Source organism: Dendrobates tinctorius, unplaced genomic scaffold (genome assembly GCF_039654945.1).
Source record: "Dendrobates tinctorius isolate UK_male_01 unplaced genomic scaffold, ASM3965494v1 ptg000113l, whole genome shotgun sequence".
Classification (NCBI taxonomy): domain Eukaryota; kingdom Metazoa; phylum Chordata; class Amphibia; order Anura; family Dendrobatidae; genus Dendrobates; species Dendrobates tinctorius.
In genome coordinates, this window is record NW_027361781.1 from 1539014 (window position 1) to 1558469 (window position 19456).

At 46.2% G+C, this 19456-nt stretch overlaps 1 protein-coding gene and 1 long non-coding RNA gene across 2 annotated transcripts in view; one reads left to right on the top strand and one right to left on the bottom strand.

Annotated features, from left to right (window-relative positions):
- The window catches only part of LOXHD1 (lipoxygenase homology PLAT domains 1), a 283627-nt gene that overhangs the window by 187630 nt on the left and 76541 nt on the right, over window positions 1-19456 (bottom strand). Inside the window, exon 7 of the mRNA XM_073589763.1 lies at window positions 9673-9787. Within this exon, the coding sequence (XP_073445864.1) occupies window positions 9673-9787 (115 nt within the window). The remainder of the gene's footprint in view (window positions 1-9672; window positions 9788-19456) is intronic.
- The window catches only part of LOC141100988 (uncharacterized), a 77770-nt gene that overhangs the window by 46264 nt on the left and 12050 nt on the right, over window positions 1-19456 (top strand). The gene's annotated exons all lie outside the window — the stretch shown is intronic.

Sequence of the window (19456 nt, forward strand, 5' to 3'; positions counted from 1 at the left end):
CAATAATAATGTATGTCACAGCACCCCAATAATAGTGTCTGTCACAGGGCCCCAATAATAGGGTGTCACAGTGCCCCAATAATAATGTATGTCACAGCACCCCAATAATAGTGTCTGTCACAGGGCCCCAATAATAATGTATGTCACAGCACCCCAATAATAGTGTCTGTCACAGGGCCCCAATAATAGGGTGTCACAGTGCCCCAATAATAATGTATGTCACAGCGCTCCAGTAACAGTGTATGTAACAGTACTCCAATAATAATGTATGTCACAGCACCCCAATAATAGTGTCTGTCACAGGGCCCCAATAATAGGGTGTCACAGTGCCCCAATAATAATGTATGTCACAGCACCCCAATAATAGTGTCTGTCACAGGGCCCCAATAATAATGTATGTCACAGCACCCCAATAATAGTGTCTGTCACAGCACCCCAATAATAGTGTCTGTCACAGGGCCCCAATAATAGGGTGTCACAGTGCCCCAATAATAATGTATGTCACAACGCTCCGATAATAGTGTCTGTCACAGTGCCCTCTAACAGTGTATGTGACAGTGCCCCTATAATAGTGTCTGTCACAGGGCCACAATAATAGTGTCTGTCACAGGGCCACAATAATAGTGTCTGTCACAGGGCCCCAATAATAGTGTCTGTCACAGGGCCACAATAATAGTGTCTGTCACAGGGCCACAATAATAGTGTCTGTCACAGGGCCACAATAATAGTGTCTGTCACAGGGCCCCAATAATAGTGTCTGTCACAGGGCCACAATAATAGTGTCTGTCACAGGGCCCCAATAATAGTGTCTGTCACAGGGCCACAATAATAGTGTCTGTCACAGGGCCCCAATAATAGTGTCTGTCACAGGGCCACAATAATAGTGTCTGTCACAGGGCCACAATAATAGTGTCTGTCACAGGGCCCCAATAATAGTGTCTGTCACAGGGCCACAATAATAGGATGTGTCACAGGGCCACAATAATAGGGTGTGTCACAGGGCCACAATAATAGTGTGTGTCACAGTGCCACAATAATAGTGTCTGTCACAGGGCCACAATAATAGTGTGTGTCACAGTGCCACAATAATAGTGTCTGTCACAGCGCCCTATAATAGTGTCTGTCACAGTGCCACAATAATAGTGTCTGTCACAGGGCCACAATAATAGTGTCTGTCACAGGGCCACAATAATAGGATGTGTCACAGGGCCACAATAATAGGATGTGTCACAGGGCCACAATAATAGTGTCTGTCACAGGGCCCCAATAATAGTGTCTGTCACAGGGCCACAATAATAGTGTCTGTCACAGGGCCCCAATAATAGTGTCTGTCACAGGGCCACAATAATAGTGTCTGTCACAGGGCCACAATAATAGTGTCTGTCACAGGGCCCCAATAATAGTGTCTGTCACAGGGCCCCAATAATAGTGTCTGTCACAGGGCCACAATAATAGTGTCTGTCACAGGGCCCCAATAATAGTGTCTGTCACAGGGCCACAATAATAGTGTCTGTCACAGGGCCACAATAATAGTGTCTGTCACAGGGCCACAATAATAGTGTCTGTCACAGGGCCACAATAATAGTGTCTGTCACAGGGCCACAATAATAGTGTCTGTCACAGGGCCACAATAATAGTGTCTGTCACAGGGCCCCAATAATAGTGTCTGTCACAGGGCTACAATAATAGTGTCTGTCACAGGGCCACAATAATAGTGTCTGTCACAGGGCCCCAATAATAGTGTCTGTCACAGGGCCACAATAATAGTGTCTGTCACAGGGCCCCAATAATAGTGTCTGTCACAGGGCCCCAATAATAGTGTCTGTCACAGGGCCACAATAATAGTGTCTGTCACAGGGCCACAATAATAGTGTCTGTCACAGGGCCCCAATAATAGTGTCTGTCACAGGGCCACAATAATAGTGTGTGTCACAGGGCCACAATAATAGTGTCTGTCACAGGGCCACAATAATAGTGTCTGTCACAGGGCCACAATAATAGTGTATGTCACAGGGCCACAATAATAGTGTCTGTCACAGTGCCACAATAATAGTGTCTGTCACAGGGCCACAATAATAGTGTCTGTCACAGGGCCACAATAATAGTGTCTGTCACAGGGCCACAATAATAGTGTCTGTCACAGGGCCAAAATAATAGTGTCTGTCACAGGGCCACAATAATAATAATAATAATAATAATAATAATAATAATAATAATAATAATAATAATCTTTAGTTATATAGCGCCAACATATTCCGCAGCGCTTTACAGTTGAACAGTTTCAAACACAACAGTCATAAGTAACAACGTTAACAATACAATAATTAAAGCGAAATAAGATGACCCTGCTTGTGGAGCTTACAATCTACAATGAGGTGGGGGAGATACAAAGCACAGGTTTGTATTTACAATGATGTATTTACAATGACGGTCCAGCCATCTTCAGGGGGTGGGGGTTAGATGGAGATAGTGAATGGGCTACACACACACAAACATAACATGACTTTGATTACTGAATGTGATAGGCCGCTCTGAACAAATGTGTTTTGAGCGAGCGCCTAAAACTATGCAAATTGTGGATGGTCCTAATATCTTGGGGTAGAGCATTCCAGAGGATTGGCGCAGCACGGGAGAAGTCTTGGAGTCGGGAGTGGGAGGTACGGATTAGGGCAGAGGTTAGTCGAAAGTCATTTGCAGAGCGCAGCGGTCGGTTAGGCCGATAGACAGAAATGAGGGAGGAGATGTAAGGGGGTGCCGCACTGTGGAGAGCTTTGTGGGTGAGAACAAGTACTTTGAATTGTACCCTGTAATGAATTGGCAGCAAGTGTAACGACTGGCGAAGAGCGGACGCGTCTGAGTAACGATTAGCCAGATGGACAACCCTGGCTGCTGCATTAAGGATAGACTGGAGAGGGGAGAGTCGAGTGAGAGGGAGGCCAATTAATAGAGCATTACAGTAGTCCAGGCGGGAGTGGATCAGGGCGACAGTGAGAGTTTTTGTTGTTTCCATGGTGAGAAAAGGGCGGATTCTAGAGATGTTCTTTAGGTGTAAGCGGCATGAGCGGGCAAGAGATTGTATATGGGAGGTGAAGGAGAGATCGGAGTCGAACATAACACCCAGACAGCGTGCCTGCTGTCGGGGTGTTATTATGGTGCCACCCACAGAGAGGGAAATGTCAGATTTAGGGAGGTTAGTAGATGGTGGGAGCAGAAGAAGTTCAGTTTTGGAGAGGTTGAGTTTCAGATAGAGAGCAGACATGATGTTGGAGACTGCAGACAGACAGTCAGTGGCGTTCTGTAGTACAGCGGAGGTAAGGTCAGGGGATGATGTGTACAGTTGTGTGTCATCAGCATAAAGATGGTACTGAAAGCCAAATCTGCTGATGGTCTGTCCAATTGGGGCCGTATAGAGAGAGAAGAGAAGGGGGCCAAGGACTGAGCCCTGAGGTACCCCAACAGTGAGAGGAAGAGGAGATGAAGTGGAGCCAGAAAACAGAACACTGAAGGAGCGGTCGGAAAGATAGGAGGAGAACCAGGAAAGAGCAGTGTCCTTAATGCCTAGTGACTGGAGCCTAGAGAGTAGGAGAGGATGGTCAACAGTGTCGAAAGCTGCAGAAAGGTCGAGAAGAATGAGCAGAGAGTGGTCACCATTACGTTTTGCTGTCAGAAGGTCATTGGTCACTTTGATGAGTGCAGTTTCTGTCGAATGTAGGGGGCGGAAACCGGACTGTGAAGGGTCTAGGAGGGAGTGAGTGGAGAGGTAACGGGTAAGGCGTGAGTATATCAGGCGCTCCAAGAGTTTAGAGATGAAGGGGAGATTGGAGACTGGTCTGTAGTTGTTTGTGCAGGATGGGTCGAGGGTGGGTTTCTTTAGTAATGGAGTAATGATAGAGTGTTTGAAGGAGGAGGGGAAAATGCCAGAGGAGAGGGAGAGATTAAAGATTGTAGTTAGGTGAGTTGTGACGACTGGAGAGAGAGACTGGAGGAGATGTGAGGGAATGGGATCGGTAGTGCATGTAGTCGGACGAGAAGAGGAGAGGAGCCTGGAGACTTCTTCTTCTGTGATGGGATCGAATGTGGAGAGTGAGCCAGGGGAAATGCAGGGAGGGATGGGAGTCACTGAATTTGGTGATTGGGAGCGGATTTCCTGACGGATATTGTCTATTTTCTCTATAAAGTGGGAGGCCAGGTCATCAGCGCAAATGTCTGTGATAGGGGCTTGTGCTTTTGGCCTGAGGAGGGAGTGAAAGGTGTCAAAAAGTTTCTTGGGATTGTTGGATAGTGAGGAGATCAGGGTGGTGAAGTAGGTCTGTTTGGCGAGGTGAAGGGCAGAGTTATATGTCCTTAACATAAATTTGAAGTGTATGAAGTCTTCTGGTGTGCGATATAGTGTCTGTCACAAGGCCACAATAATAGTGTCTGTCACAGGGCCACAATAATAGTGTCTGTCACAGGGCCACAATAATAGTGTCTGTCACAGGGCCCCAATAATAGTGTCTGTCACAGGGCCACAATAATAGTGTCTGTCACAGGGCCCCAATAATAGTGTGTGTCACAGCGCCCTATAATAGTGTCTGTCACAGGGCCCCAATAATAGTGTCTGTCACAGCGCCCTATAATAGTGTCTGTCACAGGGCCACAATAATAGTGTCTGTCACTGGGCCACAATAATAGTGTCTGTCACAGGGCCACAATAATAGTGTCTGTCACAGGGCCCCAATAATAGTGTGTGTCACAGGGCCACAATAATAGTGTCTGTCACAGGGCCACAATAATAGTGTCTGTCACAGGGCCACAATAATAGTGTCTGTCACAGGGCCCCAATAATAGTGTCTGTCACAGGGCCACAATAATAGTGTCTGTCACAGGGCCCCAATAATAGTGTGTGTCACAGGGCCACAATAATAGTGTCTGTCACAGGGCCCCAATAATAGTGTCTGTCACAGCGCCCTATAATAGTGTCTGTCACAGGGCCCCGATAATAATGTATGTCACAGTGCCCCAATAATAGTGTCTGTCACAGGGCCACAATAATAGTGTCTGTCACAGGGCCACAATAATAGTGTCTGTCACAGGGCCACAATAATAGTGTCTGTCACAGGGCCACAATAATAGTGTCTGTCACAGGGCCCCAATAATAGTGTGTGTCACAGGGCCACAATAATAGTGTCTGTCACAGGGCCACAATAATAGTGTCTGTCACAGGGCCACAATAATAGTGTCTGTCACAGGGCCCCAATAATAGTGTCTGTCACAGGGCCACAATAATAGTGTCTGTCACAGGGCCCCAATAATAGTGTGTGTCACAGCGCCCTATAATAGTGTCTGTCACAGGGCCCCAATAATAGTGTCTGTCACAGCGCCCTATAATAGTGTCTGTCACAGGGCCACAATAATAGTGTCTGTCACAGGGCCACAATAATAGTGTCTGTCACAGGGCCACAATAATAGTGTCTGTCACAGGGCCCCAATAATAGTGTGTGTCACAAGGCCACAATAATAGTGTCTGTCACAGGGCCACAATAATAGTGTCTGTCACAGGGCCACAATAATAGTGTCTGTCACAGGGCCCCAATAATAGTGTCTGTCACAGGGCCACAATAATAGTGTCTGTCACAGGGCCCCAATAATAGTGTGTGTCACAGCGCCCTATAATAGTGTCTGTCACAGGGCCCCAATAATAGTGTCTGTCACAGCGCCCTATAATAGTGTCTGTCACAGGGCCACAATAATAGTGTCTGTCACAGGGCCACAATAATAGTGTCTGTCACAGGGCCACAATAATAGTGTCTGTCACAGGGCCCCAATAATAGTGTGTGTCACAGGGCCACAATAATAGTGTCTGTCACAGGGCCCCAATAATAGTGTCTGTCACAGGGCCCCAATAATAGTGTGTGTCACAGGGCCACAATAATAGTGTCTGTCACAGGGCCCCAATAATAGTGTGTGTCACAGGGCCACAATAATAGTGTCTGTCACAGGGCCACAATAATAGTGTCTGTCACAGGGCCACAATAATAGTGTCTGTCACAGGGCCCCAATAATAGTGTGTGTCACAGGGCCACAATAATAGTGTCTGTCACAGGGCCCCAATAATAGTGTCTGTCACAGGGCCACAATAATAGTGTCTGTCACAGTGCCCCAGTAATTGTGTGTCACAGGGCCCCGATAATAATGTATGTCACAGTGCCCTAATAATAGTGTGTCACAGTGCCCCTGTAATTGTGTGTGTTACAGTGCCCCGATAATAATGTATGTCACAGCGCTCCAGTAATAGTGTCTGTCACAGCGCTCCTATAATAGTGTATTTTACAGTGCCCTCTAGCAGTGTATGTGACAGTGCCCCTATAATAACATCTGTCACAGTGCCCCAATAACAGGGTGTCACAGTGCCCCAATATAATTGAACCTCTATGAAACAATATAACACATGATCTTCGATGCATAATGCAATATGCTATTATAGTGAAAGAAGGGGGGTGGTCCAGGGAGTATCTGGGTGGGACCTACAGATTGTGTGATTCTGCACGGCTTTGCCTTCCTAGTAACCAATCTGTGTTACTTGAAAAAAATGAAACATAAATTGGGGTTGAAACGGCTCAAAGCAGCCTCGCTAAATTGGAGCCCTGTCAGTCCCCGATCCCAGCCCATGGTGTCAATCAGCTATTACTAAAATTAAATTTAAGTGGAGAAGCCCTTTAAGTATCAGCAGTGTTGTCATTCCAGTCCTCTTATGGGGTACGGTACATGGTAGCCTCAATAGATTCCTGTTCCAAAAGAAAAAATGATTAGCAGCATGCTCATAGAAAGACAATGAGTGCTCTGAAAATACATGGATTTTCTTTTCTCTTTTTTTTTTTTTTTGCCATGGATGCGGAGTTAAGAATTCTGTAAAGGGTTTCACACTTTTCACAATATATATTTATATAGGTTCAGCCTAACACTCCTGGAGCAAAAAAAAGCATCCTGCCTACTTGTATAGACTAGAAAAAAAAAAGACAAAAATTAATTAACAGTGCTCCATAGCACCACCTATCGTGTAATTAGCATGAAAAATTAGAAAAAAAATTTTCTAATAAGTTTTAAAAACATCATATTTAAAATATCATTTCAAGAGAACTTGCAGCAGAATGTCAGTGTGTTCCACTATCTCCTCCTCCTCCTTGCCATAGAACTTTATGAGCACCAACTGTCATCTCCTATCTCCGTAATGGGAAACTTCTGTATTCACTGGCGACAAATTTTACAGGTTTTTACTATTTTCACGTGTACTATTGATTTATAAAATAAAAAATTAAAACGACAGATATTTTCTAAGTTTGGCCTCACTCTTTTGGAGGGTTATATCCTACAAATCTGGATATGAAAGCTGCATTTTAAGAGTTTGTCTGTGAACAGAAAGACTCACCAAAATATTCTCGCTTTCATTTAGTCCTAATGTGAAGGCGCATTTCAAGGATTAAACTGCTCCGGAGTGGCACTTTACTGGCCAGAAGACTTATCAGGTCCTGAGTAAGCGCCCAGCCCCTTAATCCTCGACATGACTAATCGCTGCCTTATTCTCCTGCAAGGCAATGAGCGAGCGGCTTATTGTGCCGGCTCACCCAAGCAAGGCCTCCTCCAGATAACAATTAGAGTCTAAACTCTAATTCCATGAACATGGCAAAAAAAAAATAAAATTGGCTTTAGAAATCCCATATATTTTCTTTACCAGTCCCACTTCAGTTTCTGTACAGAGTGTAAGGGTCGCCTGACTGCTCCTAACACTCAGGACAGTGCGGTTACCTCTTGTCAGTGCTGTAACAAGGATAAAACATCATTATACAAACTTTAACAAAAGCAACTTACACAAATCACATCACAAAACATCTTAAGGGTGAAGAAACATTAAAAAAAACTAAATTGCTGTAGTAAACATATCTGACACTAGATGGTGCTATAAAGTAAGAAATAACGTATAGCTCCAAGAAGGTACTTTTTGTTCTGTCTCCTGATTAGGAGTGTTTCCTCTAAACAGCACACCATGTGGTCACATAGGGTGCTGCAAGTAAAAAATTATCATTGGTTGTAATGTGAAAAATGAACAGTGGCAAAATAAAACAAGTAAAATAAATGTATTATTTAATTAATTATTTATATTTATTATTACTATTCACATTTAATTTATTATTTAATAAAAATCAAACTTTATTTTTGGTAGCATTTATATCAACAGGTCATGCAGCTTGCAGATGTGGAATTAATTTGGCGTTGTCTATTAAGAACCTATAATGGTTTTCAGGATGGGGGGAGAGTCATAATCCCAGGGAGGCGTTTAGTCTATAAACATGACAGTCCCTTTGGCGCCGTGTTCTGAAAATCTCACAGCTCTAGGACAAGTCCCTATAGGGTGGCAAGAGAATTTTAATAAATATCTACACCCATAAAAGTATCCAATTTTCCAGTTTTTAGGGTTGATCTAATAGGACAGATTTAAGGTATAAAGCCCTAAATCAGGGGTGGGGAATCTTTTTTCTGCCAAGGGCCATTTGGATATTTATACCATCCTTCGGGGGCCGTACGAACTCCGCCCACAAAGTACATCCTGACTCTGACACTGGTGTCAGGACGTAATCTTTCATTGCATGCCCTTCAGTGTTCAGTAGTGAACACTGTGTGTGTGTGCTAACAGAGCAAGAAGAAACTAATGAACTTGTGGCAATCAAAATACAGCTCCCTGCCCAAGAATGCGCTCCCTGAGAATCTGCTCGTGGGCCTGATAAAAGGTCATCGAGGGCCGTAATTGGCCCTGGGGCCTGAGGTTCCCCACCCCTGCCCTAAATAAAAGCTCATGGTGTCCAATGCAAAATCAACAACAAAGCTCTTTTAAAACGGGTGTCCTATAAAGTACACATATCGCCTATCCACAGGAGAAACATGATGGTCGCTGGAGTTCTGAATGCTACCACCAATCACAAGAACAGGGGCCTAAAATTCCTTGTGTGAGCAAAGAGGTACTGAGCATGTGCAGCCGCAGTTCAACTCACTGAGTATAGGAGCGGTAGTCGCACATGCTCAGTACTGCTACTACGTTCATTCTTGAGATCAGACCATCCGGGAATTCTGCTGTTATCATATGTCCTGTGGTTAGGTGATACATATTATATATGAGATAAACTACCTTAAGAGACTCCTTCTTCAAGGACATATTTTAATTTTATATTTCAATTGAATAATGTATAATGATTTATTTCCTGAAGGCAGTCCTCATATATTACCCCTTCCCCATTCTAATTTCTTCATGACATCAGATGGGTGCCATACAGACCAAAATACATTATTTGAACATCAACCATCCTAGCATGACCCCTTCTACACCCTGTTACACCACCTGCCTAGAAGATCCGCCTAGTGGCAAGATAAAGTAATAGCATTCCACTGATCAATTTTACTGTAGGCTGTAAAGCGATATGCTCGGCTTTTGGATAGTACGCCGTTGTGCCCTTAGGTGTCAGTATTTACATGTATGGACCTTGCCAAAGAGAAAAAGAAAAAAAAATCATATTAAAAAAAACTCTAAAATTATAAATTAAAAATAAAATCACTTTCCGATGACTTTGTTGGTATTCCCTGATATATTGCCATGGATAATTAATTCTCAAACTTGACACCATAGTGCTCATTAACACATACTTGCTGGTGAGATGGATCTTTGGAGTAATCCCGAACTCTCCAAACAGGGTAACGAAGACATTGGCGTCCGTTCCGGCCCCCCGTACATCTCCGGTGATTGTGACCACTTCATATACTACAAAAAAAAAAAGACACATTAAGCAATATCAGGAAAAATTAGTCTATGTTCACACTATCTCATGGCCTCCATTCTTACAGGAGACACGACGGATGTGATTTATACGTGGACGTTGGGAGTTTTATCAATATTTCTGTAAAATGCGCCATTTTGAGAAATGGTGAAAATCAATATAGTGCTTGGGGTACTGAAAATTTGGGGAATATTATGCCACCTCATGATTGATGTATTTTACATTTAAAGAGGTTGTCCACCTTTGACAATCTATTTTGTTACCTAAATACGTGGTTTAATTACATATTTAGCAGTTTTAGTTTGTCTCACTTTTATATGACTTTTCCTGGGCTCCTCTCAGCTGATTTATGACCACAGACCACAATAAATTTGAATGTGAGGGGCTTGTATAAGTCAAATGGTGCAAAATTTGCAATGAGACCCGGTGTTAGGGTTGGCGGAACGCAACAAATAAAGTATAATAATAAGGTGCGTTCGCAACCCGGGGTCCACCATGCAGAGATGGAACCTACGGCTAAGTAATGGCGGAACAAGATGGCGGTTGAGCACCAAAAACATGCAGGTTAAATATCACCCGGTGTGAACAGCAGTGAACTCTGTTGCTCCACAGAGCGGCAGCAACAGCGTAAAAGAACGCTGTTTCTGTTGACCGTCACAGGGCACAGCAGATTTGGCGCGAGTGAGGTCCCAAGGCTCAGCCCCTAGAACACTGGGGCTAGAGTCTGACTGGATCCACTATGCGCACGGCGTCGCACAGGCGATGCCACTACTTGGCGCTGACGCTAGGCACTGACTCTGCCTCCTATTAGCCTAGGCACTAGCTGTCAGGGCTGAACAACTCAGGCATACCAAGGGTAGGGGTTTGATAATGAGTCAGTCACCAGAGACAATCATACGTGCATACAACACACACACCACATGGTCAATACTAGCGCACGGCCGTGCAGCTATGAGATCCTTTTATAGATCCCAGTCTGCCAGGACCTTGCTAGAGGACCAATCTGGGCTCAGTTGAGGACCTGGGCTGCTGAACGCCGACCACCAGTGAGAGATAGCATGCTCAGTAGGGCGAAACCCGGTCTTAGTCTCAGGAACGACTGATCACTGCTGTTTGTAGCTGATTGCTGTTCCTCTCCATGTTCAGCTATAGCAATCAATCGCACAGCACGGGTCTGAGTAATACGCTGAGACCGACGTCTCTGCTGAGCAGGATCCGCTGTGGCCGAGACTGAATGGGAGACCGTAGGAGAAGACATGGTATGAGATTCCTCCTGTGCAGAGGGAGAATCCCCTAACACCCAATAGCAAAAAAAATTTTTTGCCCAAAATGCATGCATTTAACGGGAACATGTTATTATATTGATGCTGCCCAAACCACAGGCAGCATGAATCAAAGCCTAGCTGGCTTTTTACCAACCTGATTCCTTTGACTGACAGATCTCTCCCCATGTACACACAAAGGAGAGACCTGTCACTCAACTGGAGCAGGGCGGAGAAAAGCCAATTGGGGACCACATTGAACTAGTGAATTTTATCCTTTTAGCCCCCCGGCTGGCTTAGCAAAGTCTGAAAACACTGGATCTCTAGCTCTAATTTCTACTGCCTATGGTTAGACTTAACCTTTCAGTAAATAAAAATGTCCCCAAAGCAAAGTTAGGCAACCCTGTTAATTTTTACAACCTGGATCTGGAAAAAAGGAACAACACATGTACACAGAAAGAAAGGATTTCTATTTTACAAGCATACATCACCCAAGCTGTTTTTTTTTTACCTTTCATGGGACACGCGTAAAAGATACATCAAATAAATATATATTGTGGCAGGGCTAAGGGTCGTGTAATTGATGGGAGATATGTGCCTCATAAATGGCTTGTCTCTATAATGTAAGGCATAAGTAAAGCGTACCAGATATGGTTATTGTTGTTGTTTGAAGGACCTGTGGTGAGGTCACAGTCAGGTGACCAGTCAGCTGCTGAGTTTGTGGGTGTGGCTACAGCCTTATAATGTGGCCTGCTCCTGAATCAGGGAGTTGTGTGTGGGGAGGACTAAGCCTCCCATGTGTGCTGAGACTCCTGCTCTGAGTCTACAACTACGGACATTTTGTGTTATTTTGCCTGAGCTAAAAGGCTATTTGTTTGGTGTTACGTTGCCTTGTGCGTTTATGCCGTGAATAAACCGCAAGCACTGTTGAAGAACCTGTCTCATATTTGTCTCCCGCTGCACCTAAGCGAGCCACATCCCCACAATTGGTGGTACACGTGCGGGCAGCGGTCCCAGCAGAGACTTGAGACAGTTGCTGCATGTCCTGGGTGAAGTTTGCAGCGGGGCAACAAGTACTGCCGGGAATCATGGAGGACCTGCTGAAACACCTGGTCCAGTCCCAGGCACTGCAGCAGGAAACCAACAAGCTGTTGTTACAGCAGATCCAGCAAGGCCAGCAGGAGCAGCGGCAGCAGTTCCAAGAGCCTGCAGGAGCAGCGGCAGCAGATGCAGCTTCTGGCAAAGACCATTCAGGAGGGCAGGACGAGCGCCCCAACCCCAGGTCGGGCTGATGCCACCGACGTCGAGAAGGCGGTAAGACGCGCATTACAGAAAATGACCCCTGAGGATGATGTTGAGGCCTTTCTGACGGTGTTTGAAAGGGTGGCTGAGAGGGAAAAACTTCAGCCAGAGCGGTGGGCGGAGGTACTGGCCCCATACCTAACGGGGGAGCCCCAGAAGGCGTACTTTGACCTGACGGTACAAGATGCCAGAGAGTATCCCAAATTAAAAGCGGAAATTCTCGCCCGCTTGGGGGTAACAATGACTACCAGGACACAGAGAGTGCATCGTTGGGCCTATCACCGGGACAAACCCCCGCGCTCCCAAATGTTTGACCTGTTGCACCTGGTCCAGAAATGGCTGCAGCCAGAGTCGGCTTCCCCGGCACAGATGGTAGAGCGAGTTGTGATGGATCGGTTTGTGCATTCTCTGCCGAGACCTCTACAGACTTGGGTTGCCCAGGGTGATCCCCAAAATGCTGATGAACTGGTTGGGCTGGTCGAGAGATACCAGGGGATGGAAGGTTCCCTGGGGAAGCAGCCCATTCCGTATTGGGGGTCCCAGCAGGGGGCGGAGTCACAAAAAGGCGTGGTGCGTCCAAGGTCAAAAGGGGTGGGGGAAGCGGTGCCCAAGGTCCTCTCGGGTGTTATTTGCTGGAAATGTCATGAGCCAGGACATATAGCGGCCCGTTGTCCCCAGACCACCGAGCAGATGGACTGCAGCATGGGACGCCGTAGTTCATACTACGCATATCCAGCTTGCAGTGTGAACTCGCTACCTAACAAGGGGCCACAAGCGTGTCCCGTGAAGGTGAACGGTCGAGCAGCAATGGCGCTTCTGGACTCCGGGAGCTTGGTGACCCTTGTGAGGGCCAGTTTTCCTCTAAATATACTCCCGGGTAAAAAGATTGGTGTTCGGTGCATACATGGCGATGCAAAGGACTACCCTATGGCTAGGGTGAAGATTGAAACGGCGCATGGCACCGAGTCGCATGAAGTTGGTGTTGTTCGAGACTTGTTGCATCCCATAATTATTGGCCTGGATTCTGTCTGTTTTGGGATCTGTGGGGGAGGGGTTCTGAGTGTGCTAGCAAGAGCAGGGAACCAATCCAACCCACTGAGGTATCGCCACCACCAGAGGCAGACGACTTTCCTTTATGTGTCCTTGTTGGGGATGAAGAGGAAGGGTCCCCTGTACCTGACATCCCGGAGTTAGGGGTGGCCGGGGAGAATTTTGGGACTGCCCAACATAGGGACCCCACACTAAGGGAAGCCTTTAACAATGTCACCGTCATTAATGGGGTTGCACAAGAGCCAGGAGCAGACACAAGGTTTCCCCATTTTATGTTGAGTGGGGAATTGTTGTACCGGGTCACGAAAATAAGGGAGGAGGTGGCAGAGCAGTTAATAGTACCAGGCCCCTATAGACGAAAAGTGTTGGACATGGCCCATTCACACATCTTGGGGGGACACCTGGGGGTGGAAAAAACCCAGGAACGGGTTGTACAGAGGTTCTATTGGCCTGGGTGTCACCGGGAAATAGTAAACTATTGCAGGTCCTGCCCGACATGTCAGATAACTGCCCCCACATCTCATTTTCGGAACCCTCTTGTGCCACTGCCCATTATTGAGGTGCCATTTGAGAGAATTGCCATGGACTTGGTCGGTCCCTTAGTTAAATCAGCTCGGGGGCATCAGTATATATTAGTCATCCTGGACTATGCCACACGCTATCCTGAGGCCATTCCCCTGAGAAACTCCTCCGCGAAGAGTATAGCCCGTGAGCTGGTCCATGTGTTTTCCCGGACGGGTTTGCCGAAGGAGATCCTGACCGACCAGGGGACACCTTTTATGAGCAAAGTGATGAGAGAATTGTGCAGAGTCTTGCAAATTTCCCAGTTAAGGACTTCAGTGTACCATCCGCAGTCAGATGGCCTTGTTGAGAGGTTTAACAAGACACTGAAGAGCATGCTGAGAAAAGTCATAGAGGAAGATGGTAGAGACTGGGATTGTCTCCTACCGTATTTACTGTTTTCTATCCGTGAAGTTCCCCAGGCCTCCACGGGGTTCTCCCCCTTCGAGCTTCTGTACGGCCGGCATCCACGAGGTCTCCTAGATATAGCCAAGGAAACCTGGGAAGCCGAAGTCACGCCCCACAGAAGCGTCATTGAGCATGTGGCACTGATGCAGCAGAGGGTTGCGAAGGTGATGCCCATTGTTAAAGAACATCTCCGCCAGGCACAAGAGGCTCAGGCCAGGGTCTACAACCGGTCAGCCAGAGTGAGGCAGTTCAATCCGGGAGACCGAGTTCTCGTGCTAATCCCGACGGTGGAAAGTAAGTTCTTGGCCAAGTGGCAAGGGCCATATGAGGTGGTGGAGAAGCTGGGAGACGTAAACTACAAGATCCACCAACCCGGAAGACGGAAGCCATACCAGGTTTACCATATTAACCTTATCAAGCCATGGCAAGATAGAGAGCCAGGGGTAACTCCGTGCTTGCTGGGCAACCTAGAAGGGGAGGTTGGAGCCGTTACCATAGCGGAGACTCTGTCGAAGGCCCAGAAACAGCAGTGCCGGGAGTTACTCCAGAAAAACCGCGACCTGTTTTCAGAGTTGCCGGGGAGCACGAAGGTGGTGGAGCACGAAATTCTGACCGAGCCACATGTGCGGGTGAACGTGAAACCCTATCGTATTCCTGAGGCCCGGCGAGAGGTAATCTCCAAGGAGGTGCAGCGTATGTTGAAGCTCGGGGTCATTGAGGAATCCAAGAGCGGCTGGTCGAGCCCGATTGTCCTGGTCCCAAAACCTGATGGTGAATGGAGGTTCTGCAACGATTACCGAAAGCTGAATGAGGTCTCCAAGTTCGACGCTTATCCCATGCCACGTGTTGATGAGCTCATCGAGAGACTTGGACCGGCCAGATACATAACCACTTTGGATCTGACAAAGGGATATTGGCAGATTCCCATGGCACAGGAAGCCAAGGAGAAAACGGCATTCTCCACACCAGACGGGTGCTTCCAGTATCTCCGGATGCCGTTTGGCCTACAGGGAGCTCCAGCAACCTTCCAGAGGGCGATGGATAGAATCCTTGCGCCTCATAAGCTATATGCTGCCGCATATCTAGATGATATCATCATCTTTACCCCGGACTGGGAGACTCACCTGGAGAAGGTCCAAGCAGTGTTTGATGCTCTAAGAGAGGCGGGGTTTACAATAAACCCGAAGAAGTGTGCCTTGGGGAGAGAAGAAGCCAAGTACCTCGGATATGTAGTGGGGCGTGGAGAGATCAAACCCCAAATCAATAAAGTGGAAGCAATTCAGACATGGCCGAGACCTCTGTCAAAGAAGCAAGTTAAAGCTTTCCTGGGGATTGTGGGATATTACAGGAGGTTCATCCCAAACTTCGCCACAATGGCTGCACCTCTAACTGATCTGCTTAAGGGGACGAAGTCAGTGATGGTCAGCTGGTCCGAAGAAGCAGAGTCAGCCTTCCAAGAAATGAAGGGAGCTCTTTGCAAGCAACCCGTTTTGGTGGCCCCAGACTTTAAACGTGAATTTGTCCTCCAGACAGATGCCTCAGATGTCGGGATAGGAGCAGTCCTCTCCCAAGAGATACGTGGGGAGGAGCATCCTGTTCTCTACTTGAGTAGGAAGTTGACTCCTTGTGAGAGAAATTACTCAGTGGTAGAGAAGGAGTGTTTGGCCATAAAATGGGCAGTGGACACATTACGGTACTACCTGGTGGGACGGAAGTTTAAATTAATATCCGACCATGCCCCACTCAGGTGGATGAGGGAAACAAAGGGCAAGAATGCTAGGGTCACCCGCTGGTTCTTAGCCCTACAAGACTTCAGCTTCCATGTAGAGCATAGGGCCGGGAAGGTACATGGGAATGCAGATGCCCTCTCCAGAATCCCTTGCCTGGTAGGTGAAAGTGCCAAGCCCCACGGCTTTAGGCAGAGGGGGGAGGTATGTGGCAGGGCTAAGGGTCGTGTAATTGATGGGAGATATGTGCCTCATAAATGGCTTGTCTCTATAATGTAAGGCATAAGTAAAGCGTACCAGATATTATTATTGTGGTTGTTTGAAGGACCTGTGGTGAGGTCACAGTCAGGTGACCAGTCAGCTGCTGAGTTTGTGGGTGTGGCTACAGCCTTATAATGTGGCCTGCTCCTGAACCAGGGAGTTGTGTGTGGGGAGGACTAAGCCTCCCATGTGTGCTGAGACTCCTGCTCTGAGTCTACAACTACGGACATTTTGTGTTATTTTGCCTGAGCTAAAAGGCTATTTGTTTGGTGTTACGTTGCCTTGTGCGTTTATGCCGTGAATAAACCGCAAGCACTGTTGAAGAACCTGTCTCATATTTGTCTCCCGCTGCACCTAAGCGAGCCACATCCCCACAATATGCACGAGATCAATTTCCAAAAATTTGACAAGACTGAGTTTTAAAGAACATTTTTTAACTCATAACTTGAAAGTAAGGTTAATAATATAAATTTAATTACAAAATCTTCAGTTTTACTCAAATTAGTTGATGCAAAATGAGAACACCCCACATCAAAAAATACTACATCTAGTATTTTGTATTACATCCATGGACAGCACCATGTTTTCTAGGTATGGCATAAACAAGTTGGCAACATATTACAACATCTATGTTTTCCAAACAGACACCACCATGTTTTACTGTAGGCATACATTTTTCAAAATTCATTTTTCTAAATGCATGGCCCCTACCGTAACACATGGTGGTGTTAGTGTCTTTATGTTTTGTTACATGAGGGGTGCTGATGTGGGGGAGCTACATTTCATAGATGGTATCATGAATTCACAGATGTACAGTAAAAGAGAAGATGCTACCATGACTTTCTGCCCTTGGTAGACATGCACATATCCAACATGACAATGATCCAAAAAGAAATCTGTTGTATTTCTGAAGAACAAAAGGGTTAAAGTGACTCAGTGGCCAAGTGTCTCCTGTTCTGAACCCAACCAAACACCTATGGGGAGTTCTGAAGAGACAAGATGAGTATCACTCTCCATCCAGAATCCAGGCTCTAAAAAAGCTTGTTCTCGAAAAATGGAAAAACGTATTTATTCCATGCCTAGAAGACTTGGTGTCATCCTTAAAAATAATTAAGATCATGCAAAATACTAAATGTAGCATTTTTTGATGTGGGATGTACTCATTTTTCCAACAACTAATTTGAGTAAAATTGAAGATTTTGTAATGAAAGTTATTTTTCTAACCTCACTTTCATTTTTATTGCTTCGATTTTGAGGTAGGTATGATTTTTTTTATCACCTTTTATTCCCATTTTTTAGGTGGAGAGGTGAAAATGAGCAAAAGAAAAATATGAAACAGTAGCTAAATCTTTGATACTTTTTTTTAGGTTTTTTTGTTCTCACAATTGCAAGCAGATTGGCGGGGGTCCAGGTCGTGATCTAAAATCCCATGCTTTCTACTGAATCCATACTTCGCTCTGTGTATGCACTCAGCCTGGGATTGTGACTGCCTTTCACCCGTCACGTTCTTTGGACCCGTAAAGTGGATGTTGAAAAAAAAAGTATGATAAAATAAGACCAAAAACTTGCCACTTATACTCTGGTGACAGGCCCCTCTTTAAGGGTACGTGCACACGCTGCGGAATCCGCTGCGGATTAATCCGCACGGATTTTGCAAAAACCGCAGATAATCCGCAGGTCCAAAGACCTGCGGATTATCTGCGGTTTTGCCTGCGGTTTGGTCCTGCGGATTCACTATCTCCACAATGGTGGAGATAGGAACCCGCAGCGGTTTCCGCAGAAAGAATTGACATGCAATTCTTTCTGCGGATTCAAAACCGCAGCAAATCCGCGCGGTTTTTTCCGCAGCGTCGGCACAGCGTTTTTTTTTTTCCCATTCAAATGAATGGTACTGTACACCGCAGCTAAAACTGCTGCGTGTCCGCAGCGGCCAAAACCGCTGCGGAAACGCAGCGGAATCTGCAGCGTGTGCACACAGCCTAAGAGGAAGAAATAAGGCTATGTACACACGTAGTTTTAGGTCCTGCGGATTTTTCCGCGTGGATTTGGAAAAATCCGCAGGTAAATTCTCAGGTCAAAAGTTTGTGGTTTAGCCCTGCGGTTTCACACCTGTAAATGGAGAAGGTGTGAAACCGCAGCGGATTCCGCACAAAGAATTGACATGCTGCGGATTTGAACCCGCAGCAAATCCGCGCGGAAAAATTTGCAGCATGTGCACAGCGTTTTTCAGATTACCATTGAAAACAATGGTACTATACAACGCAGCTAAATCTGCTGCAGACCCGCAGAGCCGGAAACGCTGCGGATCCGCAGCAGAACCGCAACGTGTGCACGTGGCCTAAGATTTAAAAAATTGTATCAAAGGTTTATTAACTTTTTTTTAACAACCAATTCTTTGATCTTTTCTATGTCTTTCGTGTGAAATAAATAATGTTATACAGTTTTCTAGTTTAGATTTTAACCATTGAGGTGATACTAAATGTGTTGATTTTTTTTTATTATTTACAAAATGGAAGAGTGGGGTGATATAAAGTTTTGTATTTTCTTTTATATTTTGCGAAAAAAAATAAACACTTTAAACACTTTTTACATTTTTGTTGTTATAGCAGGTACATTACACTGCACTGGCAGGGTCGTACTGGCCCACCAGAGAACCGGATGATTCTCCGGGGGGCTCACACACTGAACCCTGCTGGAAAACTCTAGGGCCCCCACTGCTCCTGGGGCCCCCAGCCAGTGGCATTTCGCTAATAGTGGCACACCCAGCAGCTATGGGGCCCCTGAGTCAAGGGGGTCTGCCCTGTGCCAGCGGAGCAGCAGCTGGAGACAGGAGCCTGTCCCCGCTCCTAAAGAGAAATGAATATTCTTGCTTTCCCATGCCCCCATGGGCGTGGAGTGGAGTGAGTATTCATTTCACTTTAATAGCAGGTAGTGTTAGCCGCAGGATCAGGCTAACACTGCCTACATGTAAAGCCGGTGCTGCTGCATCGGGGCCCCGGAGGTGGGCCCCTGCAGGGCGGCTCACCTTGAGGGCAATTGCCGGACAGGGAGCAATCCCTGCAGCTTGGCAGCAGAGCAGAGC